The sequence below is a fragment of the Hemicordylus capensis genome, chromosome 3, assembly GCF_027244095.1.
Source record: "Hemicordylus capensis ecotype Gifberg chromosome 3, rHemCap1.1.pri, whole genome shotgun sequence".
NCBI classification, from domain to species: domain Eukaryota; kingdom Metazoa; phylum Chordata; class Lepidosauria; order Squamata; family Cordylidae; genus Hemicordylus; species Hemicordylus capensis.
Window position 1 is genome coordinate 128,336,105 of NC_069659.1, and position 16,129 is coordinate 128,352,233.

Below are 16,129 nucleotides of genomic sequence, written 5' to 3' on the forward strand. Positions count from 1 at the left end.
AAAGATGGTTCCCAAAAGAGCTTAAATCTAAAATAAATCTTAAATATTTTTAAACCTAAGGAACTAACATTAAATTTTTTTAATTATGCATGAACCACCGTGACAAAAAAAGTTACGAGAGCAGACAAGTAGATAAAAATAGACATTTGGTAACTAGGAAAACCTATTGCTTGATTCCTGTGTTCATCACTGCAGTGTATAAGTTGTTCCCCAATGCAGTTTATCCTAGTAACTAGGTCACCATTTATTTCATTGGATATTAATATGTGCTTAATTCTCAACAAAATCTAAAAACACTCAACTTTTTCTGGCCCATTCCTGTATTGTTTTCATGCCCAAATTCTTGTAGAAAATATCTACAAATGCCTTACATGGCATGTTAAATATATATGTTTTGTGCTCATCTTTTTTCCCCTTTCTAATAATATTTTGCTGTTTAAAAAGTAGTAAGCATTGAATCATTCCAAATGCTCTGATAAATTTAAAAAAGAAGAATTATATCGATTATTCTTTTTATTTATTTTTTCCTTGGCCTTTGGATGATCTAGACCCAGACCTCAATTATGTACATCAAACACAGGCAGAATTGTCAGTCCACTAATTCAGACTCAGGGACTCTTGTTAAATTTGTGCTGTGCTCTGAAGTTAAATGAACTGAGTATTCAGAAATGAAACATGTTCTTTGTGCTCTCCAGAGCTCTGCTGCTATGTGAAAATGGTGCTGCCTCGAAAGGGAGGAATCATTATGAAGACAAAAGTTGTAGGTTGAGAAACAGGAAACATCTGCTACTGATAACAGTTCTCACTTTTTTAAAAAGGAAAATATAACTGATTTCAATCAATTTTGCTGCTTATTGTCTCAAACAATCTTGTCTTTGCCTCCTCATCCTGTTCAATGACCTACTTTTTAGAACTTTGCATAATTATCAGTCAATTCACTTTAGCTCATTCTTGACATTTACACGAGTTCACCAGAAAGGACCTGAACTGTCAAATCATGCTTAGTGCTAATCTTTTAATTACAGACTGAATACTAATCCTTGCTAGTTCTTACAAACCCTTGTACAAATGAGTTATTCATCAAGTATTTCCCTTATGCAAGCAATTCTACAGTTTATTCATTGCTGTGCACCTTGTTTTAAGTCACCTGACAACTTCCTTTAAATTAAAATGTCACTTGCAAGAAATTTCTTTGTACACTTTCTAACCAGATAAGTAGAATCAACTTGTATGAATGACAATGTAATTTTGTTTTCATTAGCACAGGTCTCATTTCACTCTTTTGAATCCTAATGAAACTAATCAAGAGAATTAAATGGAAATTGTTAATGGGAAAGGAATATGACCTTTTGTCTAGCAACCATTATAAGTAATCCTAATTGTATTATACTGGCACAGTAGTGCCTGTATAGTAAAGGTGAGATATAAACACTGCCTTCCACCATCTTAAGCTCTGAAACATTATCTTGGTCATCCAATCCAAACCATCAAATTTGCCCAAAATTTTGCATGGAATAATAAGGTGAGTAGTGCCACCCTCTCTCCAAATTCCTACACGTCTGTTAAAAATCACCAAGGTATGGCTGTTATGCACAAGTTAAACACATTTGATACATGAGTCTGAAATGTACTGATCTTTGCCTCAATAGTGCCATTCCTTCTGAAGTTAACAGAATTTCAAGCATCCATTTATTTCAAAACAGAAGACCTTGCAAGATTTACATGACTACAGCAGGGGAAAAAATCACCCACATATTAGCAGAGTTGAGTATAGTACTTGTGGATGTACTGGGTGGCCAAACAGCAGAAAGCAGAGGTCTGTAGTGGGTTCCTACAGACTGGAGGAATTCCCAAAGTATTCCCTGGAAAATGTGCTCATGATGTGTCCGTGAATGCTGGCAGCAGAGAGCATCTGGCAAGCACAATCTCTTAGCCAGCCAGGCTGAATTTGAGCCTCCTTTCGGATCCAGAAGTGGAGAGGAGGTTGGCCTCATCAGAGGCCAATTCCCCCTATAAGATGCTTTAAACTGTGAAGGGGAGTTTCCAGTTAAAAAGATCTGGGCAGTGGGACTGGCCTCAGAGGACATGCATCCTAGGAGGCCACTAGGACTACCCAACAGATGCACTCAGGCCTCATCAGCTGAGCACAAGCCTCCATAATGACTTCGAGGATCGAAAAGCAAAGTGGGCATGATGTGAGCTCAGACATACCCTTTGGTTCTTGAACCATTGCAGGGGTTTGAGCAGCAGTGCTAGCAGAGAGGCGGCTGGAGGTCCAGCATTAAGACGGCCACCAACCCAGAAGCTGTTCTGTCAGAGCTGAGCACTGCCTGAGTGAGACGGGCTGGGACAGCAGCTGTCCCCAGACTGAGTGCATGTCTCCATGGAGCTAGGAAACATGGGATAGAAGGGAGAGTAAACACAGGAAACATCTCCTCCTCTTTGCCCTGCTCCTCTTCTCCAGAAAACATTTTCATGGATTCTCCACTTGTCTCAACTAAATTGCAGCATCACAGCCACAGAGTGATCCAAGTCCAGAGGGGGTGTACAATACTAAATAACTTTCTCCCCATTATACATTTTCTATTGCCTCAACCTTTCTGCCACAATCCAAAACACTTCTAAATCTAGGCTAAAACCTTCTACACAGTTCTATCAATCTCCGTGTGACTTCTAAATAGCTGTGTGTAAAGCCACACTGCCTGAGATCATGACAAACTGATCATTGATCTCCAACATGCTCAAGTCACCAGTCACTTAGACCAGAGGTTCCCAACCTGTGGAACTCCAGATGTTACTGAACTGCAACTCCCATTATCCCTAGCCACAATGAATTGTAGCTGGGGATGATGGGAGTTGTATTTCAGCAATATCTGGAGTACCGCAGCCTAGGTTAGGGATGTGCACAAACAGGTTTGGCGTTCCTTTTGTGGAATGCCAAACCAGTTTGGAAGTCCAGCGTTTGAGCCAGTTCAGCGGGGGGGCTTTAAGGGGCAGGGAGGGTACTCTTACCTGCCCTGCTGCTCCCCCCCCGGCACGCTCCCCAAAACTGTTGCTGCTGAGCTGCAGTGTACCTCGCTGCAGCTCTGTTGTGTGTCCTACCGGAAGTGGTCAATGCAGGTGCATGCTGAGTGGACGCGCATCTGCCACTTCTGGTAGGACGCACACCAGGTCTGCAGGGAGGTATGCTGCAGCTCAGCAGCAATGGTTTTGGAGAGAGTGCTGGCGGCAGGGAGCCTCTGGACAGGTAAGAGCACCCTCCCTGCCCCTTAAATGCTCCCCTACCTCCAGGGAGTGTGCACATCCCTACCACAGGTTGGGAACACAGGTGTTCATGGACCAGTTCGTGATCAAGCCAGTCCACTGCAAACTGGGTCATTTTGAGTGGTATGCTCACAAACCACTTCAAACTGATCCAAGCCGGTTCATCAGCTTAAATGAACTGGTTCGGGGAGCAGTGGTTCGCTCCAAATTCAGACCGAACTGCCACCGATGGTCCATGCACACCACTAGTTGAGATCTCCTGACTTGTCAAGGCAGAGGGATGGAATTCAGATTGGGACAGTGGCTCTGGCAGAAGGGATATAACCCTACCCAGCAGTTTTTTCCTAATGAAAATCACACCCACCCAGCTGTTATTTACACCATTACAGAAAACAAGCAGCATTTTATAGAGCCCCCCCCCCAAAGCAAATAGAACCAAACAGTTACAGAGCACTAAAATGTAAAGGCAATATGTGCAGTTTTCAAATGCAAGTCAATTTCATGTAGGTGTGACGTTTGCAATCCACGCATCTTTTCTCTTTCACCGTGGCTTCCATCTGGAGTGTACATCTATCATGCAATATGTCCACTTAACCTGCGAAGTAATACTGTGGGATCCCTTTCACCCCCAGTCCTGTTACCTGCCAAAGAACAAAAGGGAAAAAATTAATTTCTCATTCTTTTAGGGCAGCGTTTCCCAACCTTGGGTCCCCAGATGTTGGCCACATGCACCCCCCCCCCCCCCCAGAGACTGTAAGCCGTATCTACTAAAAAATGAGATTTTCCAGGCTGTTCAGATGATTTCCGTATATGTTATTTGCTCTCGGACCAGGTTTCTGATGTTACACCTTGAGGCTATTCTCATGACCCACAGAAACTGGGCTAGGGGAGCCCAGTCCGGTTTCTGTGGGTCATGTGCTGCAATGGGAGCCACGTAGCTCCTGGCAGCAAGCCCCCCCAAAAACAAGGTTAACGGAGGGCGCGCTCAACTAACCCCGTTCACTGATCATGTGTCACCACAGTGTGGCTCTGCACCATGGCGACTCATGAGGAGACCTCCAGTGGGGAGCCGGGGAGGCAACAACAAGCTTCCCGGCATCAAGGGACTCCCCAGAATGCCCCCAGGCACTTGTGCCGGGCATTCTAGGACTTCCTGGGGCCAGGAGCCAGTAATTGTGTGAGCGGCCCAGGGCTAGCTGCCTGATCGCCTGCAGGAAGAGCGGGTCAAGGACACTCTCCCTGAAAAACCTCTTAGGGGTCTCCATACTGCTCGTGTGAAGAGCCTCCTTGTTTGGCAAAGGTTTGTGTGGTAGCTAACAGAATTAGACAGATGATGGTATCTACTGTAGATAAGACATAAGGTTACCAAGCTGAAATTTAAATTACTGTATTGTGTTATATATTCTGTTTGTTTTGCTGGTCAGAGACCAAATATAGATGATGATGATAAAAACCAGAGTGAAATCTTGCTTTCCAATGAGTCCAGGGATCTTGGGATAAGATGCCTTCACAGTCAGCACAGATTCCCAGATTCCCAGCCACATGCACCTTTTGCCAGGGACCCTTGTACATTTTATCTCTAGAATCCATAGGAACATAGGAAGCTGCCATATACCGAGTCAGGCCATTGGTCTATCTAGCTCAGTATTGTCTTCACAGACTGGCAGTGGCTTCTCCAAGGTTGCAGGCAGAAATCTCTCTCAGCCCTATCTTGGAGAAGCCAGGGAGGGAACTTGGAACCTTCTGCTCTTCCCAGAGTGGCTTCATCCCGAGGGGAATATCTTGCAGTGCTGCTCACACATCAAGTCTCCCATTCATATGCAACCAGGGCAGACCCTGCTTAGCTAGGGGGACAAGTCATGCTTGCTACCACAAGACCAGCTCTCCTCTCCTTCAAATCCAAAAACACTTTCTGTAATTTTTAATCAAAAATTACAGAAACTTAATTGTACGAGCAGATTAGAGATCATGCTAAACTTATATCTATGCTGATGAGCCAATTTTCATAATTAACGCCAGCTGCTGAAGCCATTTTTAGAACTCCCCCTGCCCCCTGCAACCTCCTACTTATTTTTAATCAAGGAAAATCCAGTAGATGAGTCCAAAGAGAAGTTATAATATAACTTCAATTTCAGTTTCAGAGGGAACTTCCAACAGATCAGATCACATATGTTACTGCCTGCACAGATCCATAATTTGGAACATTCCTGAGACATGCTGGATGTTTGGCTAGCAGGAATAAATCTCTAGCCACTCATGGGGGATGGGTTAGAGCAGGAGGGTCCTCAAGGAGAGGAAAATCAAGGCAACGCCTAGACTCTATCAATTCTCATGAGGTTCACCTACACCTCAGACTAGGTGCAGGTAAGCTGCCACACACCTTTAGAGATGCTCACACCCATTTTATTACAACAGCAAAGAATGAGGTTAAGCCCCAGATGTACAGGTGTGTAGGATTTCAGCTAGGACCCAGTGTTCCCTCTAACTGGGATTTCCAGAGGTTTTTGACTGCAACTCCCTGAATCCCCAGCTTCTATGGCTTTATCTCTTTAGTAACCCCTGCTAATTGGGTAAAGGGGAACCTTTTTAACATGGTGATGCTCTTTCTTAAGCAGGGGGAGAGCAACTGGCCCTACCCACCCCCAGCACAGTACCTCCAGTGGCTGTTGCTGGTGTCCGTCTTATGTTTCTTTTTAGATTGTCAGCCCTTTGGAGACAGGGAGCCATCTTATTTGTTTGTTTGTTATTTCTCTAAGTAAACCACTTTGGAAACTTTTGTTGAAAAGCGGTTTATAAATATTTGTTGTTGTTGGCGTTACAACCACCCAGAGACGCAAGTTTTGAGTGGTATAGAAATATGCCAAATAAATAAATAAATAAAATTAAATTAAAATTAAAATAAAAGCTACAAGAAAAAGGAGAGACCTGACTCCTTTTGAGTAAGCTATCCACAAACATACCTAAGGAACAGGGGGAGGAAATTAAGCAAGACAATTTTTACATCTAGCTGTCTGTTATTCTGGGCCACAAGGAAGAGATGGGTTTTAATATCTGCTGCAGTGTTTCAATCCATTTTGTAAAACAAATGAGTTCCATTCACCTTGAAAATCTCCCCAGCCTGTGGCTCTTTGGCTAAAGCTGCTGCATCCAGTCCATCCGTGGCAGAAGTGACATACATTTCTGAATAGTCTTTCCCTCCAAAGCTGCAAGACGTAATCCTGGAAGCGGGCATCTGCACTGTTTGAATTCTTTTTCCTACATTAAAATAGCAGACAGGATAAATCAAAACTTTATCTGGGGGAGAATGCATCACATAACTTGTTGATCAATGTGCAGCTTCACCCGCTTCTTTGGCCAGCCTATGATGACATCATGAAAAAGCTCAAAGTCAATGCTGCTTTGCTTTTAATAAGCAGCAAAGCATATACAAGAGGAGGGCGTTGCTGAATTTGCGTGTGTGACAGTCCACTCCCTAACTTCCTAGAAACCCTGATGAATTGGTGTATTATTGTTCCCAGGTTCAAGGCATAAATTGCTAAACTGATGGAAAAGAAAGTGGTGCATCTATGACAGAATTCAAATCTGTCAAGTAGGGCTGATGTTGGATTCTCCTAGATAGGAGTAGCTATTTTCCTATTTATTTTGCCAGTAGAAAAGGGTCTGATTCCAGAACAGACTTCTGATGGGTCTAGTTGAAAATCATTTCCACTGATTTCAGTGGATCACCTTATTTCCGATCTCAGCCCTTAAAAGGCACAGATCATTAGCTCAAACTAATGGCCCAAACATACACAAGAAGGTATAAGTGGGTAATGTTTATTATGTTATTAATGCATGGAATGTATATGTGAAACAGAATCAAATACAATAAAATTTAAAACTAAAACAAATAGTTATACAGGCAGCAAAAAAAGAAGAAAAGAAGAAAAGAAAAACACCAGGAGCCAGCCAGCCAAGAGACAATACACTCAAAATCACTGGTCAATGGCCTGCCTAACAGCCAAGTCTTGAGTAGAGCTATAACGTTCAATAGCCCTTTGATAAACAAAGAGTGTATAAGTCAGGGCCACTTAGCACATTGGCTCACATACAGTGCAAGCGACCATGCATGTTGTAGCGCAGCATGCACACAATTATGCAAGTGTGCTCTAGTGCACATACAAAAATGGTTTAACTCAGATTGTGCAACAGTATGGCCACTGGGAATTATGGCTGTTCTGTTGCACAATCACAGTTGTGCAATTTTTGCGCTGTGCAAGTGCATACATGCGCAGCTGCATGAACGCTGTGTTACAGTGTTCATGGCATCTGGTGCTGTATGGGAGCCGTTACGTTTTAACATGTTCACGTGGCATAATTAGCAAAAAGGTAGCTATGCATGTGAGAGATAAATGTTTTTGAAAGCTGTGAGCACTGGGTCAGAAATGTTCGTGTATATATGGGCGGTTGGGGTTCACTGATGCATGACAGCTTTAAACACACAAAGTTGCTCCTTACAGTGTTACCATGCTACAATGTGTAAATTGACCCTATATAAACTCACTTCAGGATGACCATCCAGAGTCAGCTGAGAAGCATTCAATGAGGCTAAACATTGTCAGATATTTCATTATACTTAGCTAGCACTAGCTAGCAGTGCATTTTCCTCAGATTATTCCAGTTTAATGACCTCTTTAAATATATCAATTTAAAGAGGTCATTAAACTGGAATAAGCTGAGGAAAATGCACTGCTAGCTACTCCACAAAACTGGCTCAGCAACTTCTCACTCATCTTTACCTGTTTCAGGGTCAATACGGATGACTCGCCCTCCATCAATACAGGCTACCCAGAGTTTCCCTTCCACATCAATACACATCCCATCAGGCATAGCTTCTTCTTTTTCCATCTTGTATACAGTCCTGCAACAATCTGCATACAGAATAACATAACTGTCAATCCATCCTCTATTAATTCACAATAAAAAAAAGAATCACACTCTTATGATGGAGTTAACGATAAAGATTTCTTTTGCCTTCTAATATAAGACACAGCAAAACATAGTTCAGAAAAGAAGACTTCTATTTGAGGCGTGCTAAAGTAATTACAAGCAGTGAATGCTACTCTTTTTCTCCAACATAGCTAGTTTACAGTTCTCCAATACCAGCTAGGGTTTCCACCTTTTACTGTCAAGGCTGTTTGATTGATTGATTAGTTGATTGATTGATTAAGTGCTGTCAAGTCTGTGTCAACTCGTAGCTGCCACATGGATAGATTCTCTCCAGGATGATCTGTCTTCAACTTGGTCTTCGAGGTCTCTCAGTGGTGCATTTGTTGCTATCCTAATCAAGTCCATCCACCTAGCTGCTAGTTGTCCTCTTCTTCTCTTTCCTTCAACTTTCCCCAGCATTATGGACTTCTCAAGGGAGTTGGGTTTTCGCATAGTTTGAGTCTGGTCATTTGTGCCTCAAGTGAAAATTATGGATTGATTTGTTATATGATCCATTTGTTTATTTTTCTAGCTGTCCATGGTCTTCTTCAGCACCAACATTCAAAAGCATCTATCAAGGCTCATACATGGTATAGAAATCCAGGGGTGGAACATCCCCCAGTAGTGCATTTCTGTGCCATTGGAAAGTTGCCCCTGTTGAATCCTGCCAAAAAAAACCAACCCACCCACGTGTGGCATCTTTTTGTAAGTCTTCAGCAGTTTGGACTTTATATTTTGATATATGCTTTAAAAAAAAAGAAACGAAAGCAGAACGGTTGAATTTTTTTGTAGCCAGAACAGAATGCAAATTTTGAGAGTTTACTGTGGTGCCTACTGTGGTTCTCTCATCTCACAAGGAGAGATGAACTATGTGATAACCTCCTACTTAATCCAAACTAACTGATTCTTTCCATTTTTAGTTCAATGCATCATTGTTTTGTGGAAATAATTGAAGAAAGGTACAATATAGCAACTGGTGTGATCTAGGCATAAAAAGAATGCTCAGGAAATATGCCTACTTATTTGCAACAAAGTATATATTTGTAAGAAGTTATGTGAAGAAATATGTACCAATTTTTCCAGTGCACACATCATAGTTGTAGGCATGCACCGCGTATTCCAGGCTATCAATGTAGAAGAATGTTCTGTGATCCAGCGACCAATCCAGACCATTGGAGATGCCCACATGCTCTAACTGCTTCATGACACAATGGTTGGGAAAGAGAGTATACAGAGCACCCTGGTGCCTGGCTCTCACGCCAGGTGCTGTCTCTTCAGCCATGGTACCTAGAGGATGGGCAGCAGAAGCATGCATTAGGTAGCATGTATTAGATAGCATTCATCATTCATCTCTGGGCCTCTTGACATGCAAGAGCTGCTTTGATGCAGAACATCAATGCTCCATCTAGTCTAACAACTTTTGTTTTATCCCATGACTGCTTAGTTTTCATAAGAGCCTTTTGTGAAGGACTTTGAGAAAAACCTTTTGACATACAGCATATGTCATGTCTACCAGATCACTTCTATCTAAATGTTTACTGACTGAAAAGACTCTAAAAAGATCTGTAAAGCAAAATTTCCTCTTACAGAAGCCATCCTGATTCTTCCTCAGCAAGGCATGTTTCTCTCTCTGCATATAGCATATCAAGCTCTAAGAATCTATTATATTAATAAAATTAGAAAATGCTTTCTACTAAATTAATTGAGACAGGCTGTGCTGGCAGATTTCCCTTCTTCCTCCCCACCTGCCACTGCCACCACCTTTTTCTTTTTAATTGGTGTTATACCAGTCCATGGCTGAAGACACTAATTAGAGTAATACATAATATGTTTTAGTTAAAAATTTAAGTTTCACATTAGCAATGTGATCCGGCCCTAGTAGATGTTATTCCTTAGTCACGTCACGGCTGGATTACTGTAACATGCTCTTCGTGGGGCTGCCCTTGAAGAATATCTGGAAACTGCAGCTAGTGCAAAACGCGGCAGCTAGGGTTTTATCTGGAGCTGCCCAGTGGGAGCACATCACACCGATTCTGAAAGAGTTGCACTGGCTACCAGTTGGTTTCCGGGTCCAATTCAAGGTGCTGGTTTTGACCTTTAAAGCCCTTAATGGTTTGGGCCCAGGGTACTTGAAGGACCACCTGCTCCCAAGGGTTGCTGCCCGCTTGACGAGGTCATCTGAGGGGGCTCTGCCGACAATGAGAGAGGCTCGGCTGTCATGCACTCAGGACAGGGCCTTCTCTGTTGCTGCCCCCAGACTTTGGAATGCTTTCCCAGTGACCATTCGCTCCTTGGACTCCATCACAGTTTTTAGAAAGCTTGTTAAATCTTGGCTTTTTATCCAGGCCTTTGTGTGATTGTTTTTATTACTGCTTCTATGTGTTTTACTCATGTATAGTTTTTATGTTTGTATTTTATAGATTTTAAATTAGATTTGTTTTATATTTTTAGCTTAATATTTTTATTGTCATTTTTATTGTATGTTTTCTAACTTTTGTAAACTGCCTTGGGATTGTTTTTAATGAAAGGCAGTATATAAATTTAACAATAAATAAAATAAAAATAAAAATAATTATTTTTAACCTACTTTCCAGTAGGCTTATGAGATCACCTAGGATTCTGTGTGTGTGTATCCCCTATCAACTTCGCAATGAATGCCTAGACCAATATGAACCAAATTGGGTACAGTTGTAGGGACACACAGGGACACCTCAACAGCGTAGTTTGTGATGAGTCATCCACCCCAATTCAAGATGGTGGGTGCATAAACATTTGAGGCACAAGTGGGCTAACTTATGAACCACCTAATTGATTTGAACCAAACACTACAGCTGTAGGGACACATAGGGACGCCTTAATGGCATTGATTGTGTTGATGTCATCCACCCCGATTCAAGATGGTAGATGCATGAACGTTTGGGCTAACATGAACTGTCTAACCAATTTGGACCAAATTAAGTCCGGTTGTAGGAACACTGAAAGGAAAGTAGGCAGATTAGTTCTTACTAGAACAACTTGTTTAACTGTTTGATTATTACTTTTTAATCAGCATTTTCTCATTCTCATTAGCAGCTAAAACAGATGTTTATAGTGCCTCTGTATTCTGATCACTTTCTGTGCAGTTGTCTAAAACATGTATTAATTTTCTGCTATTGCTCTTGTTTGCGCGCACACACACACACACACACACACACACACACAGAGTTAATAATTTAAGCATATTCTTATACTGTTGCAGTATACATCAACTTCTAATAAAACAACCAGAGTCTAAAACTGAAATGTAGATAATGGTCTGATTCAGATGGAACAATGGATCTGCATGCTCCCGTGGCATGCCTGGCTAAATGTGAAGCTTCCCAGTTTGTTAATATATACCTGCAAAAAACCTCCCTTTGGGGTCCACTTTTCCATCATTAAATCTGTTGTTTGGTTTATCTAATTCCAACTCAGTAATATTAACAACTGTCTGATCTTCCCAGTTCAAGAAGGCAAACCTGGTTCCTAGAGCAATCACATAGCTTCCACACTGGTGAAGGGCCACTGCGCCTACACGAGCATCTGCAGACAGAAAATAAATTGGTACTCTTTACAATCAGCATGCCTTGCAATCAGTGTGCTTCAAAATCAGGACACAAGATCAGTACGCTCCAGAATCAGGTGCTAAGCACTTCTGAAAGAGAAAAGCTAACATTTAGAAATGAAGTCTATTTTAATACCCACCTCTGTCTCTTTATTAATGCTTCCTGAAGTGCCATTAACTACACTACTGAAAATGAAATGCTAACAAGACTGGCAAGCAGCAGCACCAACTACTATTTTCTATACTGAAAGTAGCTGGGTGACTCTGGGCCAGTCGCTTCTCTCTCAGCCTAACCTACTTCACAGGGTTGTTGTGAAAGAGAAACTCAAGTATGTAGTACACCGCTCTGGGCTGCTTGAAGAAAGGGGGGGATATAAATGTAAAATCATCATCATCATCATCCCCCAGTGAGGCACTACCTTGGCATGGTTGTGGGGCTTGTGTGCTCTGAGGAAGGTGAGAGCTATGCCAGACGTCCAACCACACTGGACAGGTCTTACCAGAGGAGCGAGACAAAGAGTGCCTCTCCCATCAACAATATGGTGAGATGTAACTTTAATAAATCTATACCGGATCGGTCGTCGCCTGGATCAACAAGGATTGCGCCAGGTGCTGGAGTCCCTGGACATCTGGTGGCAAGTGGGCAACAGGACTCAGGATCTTCAGCTGAGCAACCAGGGCTGGAGACTGCAAGGTTACTGGAAGAAACGTCGCTTAACCGGAAAAAATATATGAAAAATGCCAACAAGGAAATAATGATCTGCTATTACAAGTCTAGTCCAACTAGAAGAGGTTATTTAAAAAGAATGTACCAAATTTGGAAAGAGAAGCATCCAGATACAGAAATAACAGAACAAAGGCTAGCAGACCAGACAAGATTCATAATAAGAAATAAAGTATTCACAGGAGTTGAGCTGGAAGAACTGCAAAGAGCACCACAGGCTCAAGATATGGAAGAAGAATTGCCACCAACTGAAGAAGTTGCTCAGGCACAGGTGGAGGAGGTGTTGGAAATAGAGGATACCACTGTTGCTGAACTGTTTCAAAATCAAAACTAGGCAACCTCCCCTTTGCCTTCACCTCAAAAACTCGAATGCCGTTTAACAGAAAAGCAACAAGAACTAAAGCAAAAAAATAACTGAGCACATGAACCAAACAACCACCAGGGTTCGACTTCCAGCGCTAAAAACAGTTGCCAAAAAACAACTTGCTCAGGCATTAAAAGATGTCAATGCTGCACTTGCAGAAATAACAACCAATAATTTGCAAGAAAAAAACGAACTAATGTACAGTGCAGCAACAATAACAACACAAGAGCTCGGATATAAGATCAGTGGACCTGCAAAAAAAGAAAGCAGTACATCACCTAAATGGAAGATTAGATTAGAAAATAAAATCTCCGGGCTTAGATCAGATGCTAGTAAATTGAAAGATATGAAAGACAAGAAGCTGAAGAATGAAAACACCAAACAGTATCTGATCCAAAAATACCACCTAGATTCAAGGAATATTAGAGAAGTCCTGGAAATAATAAAGCAGCAAATAACAGCAGTGTCAAAGAAGATTAGCAGATACAAAGCCAGAATTACACAACACAGGCAGAATCTCCAATTCCAGTCGAATCAGAGACGTTTCTACCAAAGCATAGAAGGAGAAACGGCAAGAAACATAGAAACACCAAATAAAGAAGAAACAGTGCAATTCTGGGGGAAATTATGGGACAAACCTATAGATTATAATAAAAAAGCAGGCTGGGTGAAAGAGGTCAAATGCGAGATCTAATAATAACACCAGAATTAATATGTGAAAGAGCAAAGAAAATTAAAAATTGGACTGCACCAGGGGAAAATAAATTGCATGGTTTTTGGCTTAAACACCTAACAAGCCTTCATAAACAACTATCAAAACAGTTCAATCACATTTTGCAAGGAGGTGATATTGAACAATGGCTAACAACTGGGAAAACTCATTTCATAATGAAAGACCCAGCAAAAGGTGCAGTTCCAAGTAATTATAGACCTATAACCTACCTGCCAACCATGTTCAAATTATTAACTGGAATAATAGCAGATGAAGTAATGCAACACTTATTAACTAACAAACAGCTTCCAGTTGAACAGGAAGGAAATTGTCCGAACAGCAGAGGCACAAAAGGCCAGCTGCTGATTGACAAAATGATTTTAGAAAATTGCAAGAGAAGAAAAACAAATCTAAGTGTTGCATGGATTGACTACAAGAAAGCCTTCGACTCATTGCCTCACACATGGATACTAAAGTGTTTAGAAACAACTGGTGTCAGCAAAAACATTCAGATATTTATTTTAAAAAGCAGTGAACATGTGGAGTACACAGTTAACAATCAATGGCGAGACACTTGGACAGGTTAGCATTAGAAGAGGTATTTTCCAAGGGGACTCACTATCCCCTCTGTTGTTTGTAATCGCCATGACCCCGCTTTCACAAATACTAAACAAAACAGGCTTCGGATACCAAACATCTAAAACATCAAGTAAAATAAGCCATCTGCTGTACATGGACAATCTGAAGTTGTATGTAAAGTCCCAGTCAGAAATCAAATCACTGCTAAACACTATCCGTATATTCAGTAGCGATATAGCAATGGAGTTTGGACTAGACAAGTGTGCTGCATTAATAATGAACAGAGGGAAAATAAGAAAAACAGAAGGAATAGAACTGCCCAATGGAAGCAAGATCAAGAACCTGGAAGAGAAAGAACATTACAAATACTTGGGCATTCTCCAGGCTGATAACATTGCACACACTGAAGTTAAAAGAAAAATTGGAAGTGAATACATCAGGAGAGTTAGAAACATCCTCAAGTCCAAACTCAATGGCGGGAACACCATACACACCATAAACACCTGGGCTATACCTGTTATCAGATACACTGCAGGAATAATAGACTGGACCCAGGCAGAGCTAGAGACGCTGGATTGTAAGACCAGGAAAATAATGACCATTAATCATGCTCTGCACCCCCGCAATGATGTAGATAGGCTATACCTCCCTCGCAGCTCAGGTGGAAGAGGAATGCTGCAAGTCCATCAAAAAGTAGAGGAGGAGAAAAGAGGCCTTGAAGAATATATAAAGGACAGTGAAGAAGATGCACTTCAAATGGTCAATAACGAGAAACTATTCAACACGAATGAAACAAAGCAGGCCTACAAGAAAGAACAAATCAAGAACTGAGCAGAAAAATGGAAAAAGAAGCCCCTGCATGGTCAATATTTGCACAATATAAGTGGAAAATCACACATCACCAAGACCTGGCAGTGGCTTAAGAATGGCAACTTGAAGAAAGAAACAGAGGGTTTAATACTGGCTGCACAAGAACAGGCACTAAGAACAAATGCAATAAGAGCAAAAGTAGAAAAGTCAACAACAAACAGCAAGTGCCGCCTTTGTAAAGAAACAGATGAAACCGTGGACCACCTAATCAGCTGTTGTAAAAAGATCGCACAGACTGACTACAAATAAAGGCATGACAAGGTAGCAGGGATGATACACTGGAACATCTGGAAAAAATACAAGCTGCCTGTAGCCAAAAATTGGTGGGACCATAAAATTGAAAAAGTGGTAGAAAATTAAGATGCAAAAATATTATGGGACTTCCAACTACAGACAGACAAACATCTGCCACACAATACACCAGATATAACTGTAGTCGAGAAGAAAGAAAAACAAGTCAAAATAATCGACATAGCAATACCAGGGGATAGCAGAATAGAAGAAAAAGAAATAGAAAAAATCACCAAATACAAAGATCTACAAATGGAAATTGAAAGGCTGTGGCAGAAAAAGACCAAAATAATCCCAGTGGTAATTGGCGCCCTGGGTGCAGTCTCAAAAGACCTTGAAGAGCACCTCAACACCATAGGGGCCACAGAAATCACCATCAGCCAATTACAAAAAGCAGCTTTACTGGGAACAGCCTATATTTTGCGACGATATCTATAATAACCAACAGTATTAATGATAAAATTCAGCCATCCCAGGTCCTTGGGAAGGACTCAGTGTCTGGATAAAACAAACCAGTCAATAACACCTGCCTGACTGTGTAAACAAGAAATAATAATAAGACTGATTTTCAATTTAAAAAAATCCTCAAAGCAGTTTACATAGAAAAAGAATAAGAAGATGATCATTCCCTGTCCCCCAAAGGGTTCCCACTAAAAAAAAGTAGGAATGTGCATGAAATATTTTGGGAAGGCGGGGTATGAAGAGTGGTAGCTTTAAGGAGCAAGTATGCAGGTCCTTTGCTGCTCCTCCACCACCCCACCACTGTTCTGATCA

The 16,129-nt window shown here is 41.5% G+C and overlaps 1 protein-coding gene across 3 annotated transcripts in view; it reads right to left on the reverse strand.

Moving 5' to 3' along the window:
• Window positions 1-3,218: 3,218 nt before the first annotated feature.
• The window catches only part of LOC128349920 (regucalcin-like), a 52,212-nt gene continuing 39,301 nt past the window's right edge, over window positions 3,219-16,129 (reverse strand). For 2 of the 3 annotated variants that reach the window (XM_053307241.1, XM_053307240.1), the window contains 5 exons: window positions 11,611-11,793; window positions 9,304-9,519; window positions 8,043-8,174; window positions 6,365-6,519; window positions 3,219-3,905 (listed from right to left, as the gene is read on the reverse strand). In XM_053307241.1, coding sequence (XP_053163216.1) covers window positions 3,855-3,905; window positions 6,365-6,519; window positions 8,043-8,174; window positions 9,304-9,519; window positions 11,611-11,793 — 737 coding nt within the window. In that variant the 3' untranslated portion in view covers window positions 3,219-3,854. The remainder of the gene's footprint in view (window positions 3,906-6,364; window positions 6,520-8,042; window positions 8,175-9,303; window positions 9,520-11,610; window positions 11,794-16,129) is intronic. The other variant, XM_053307243.1, reaches the window with a different exon arrangement.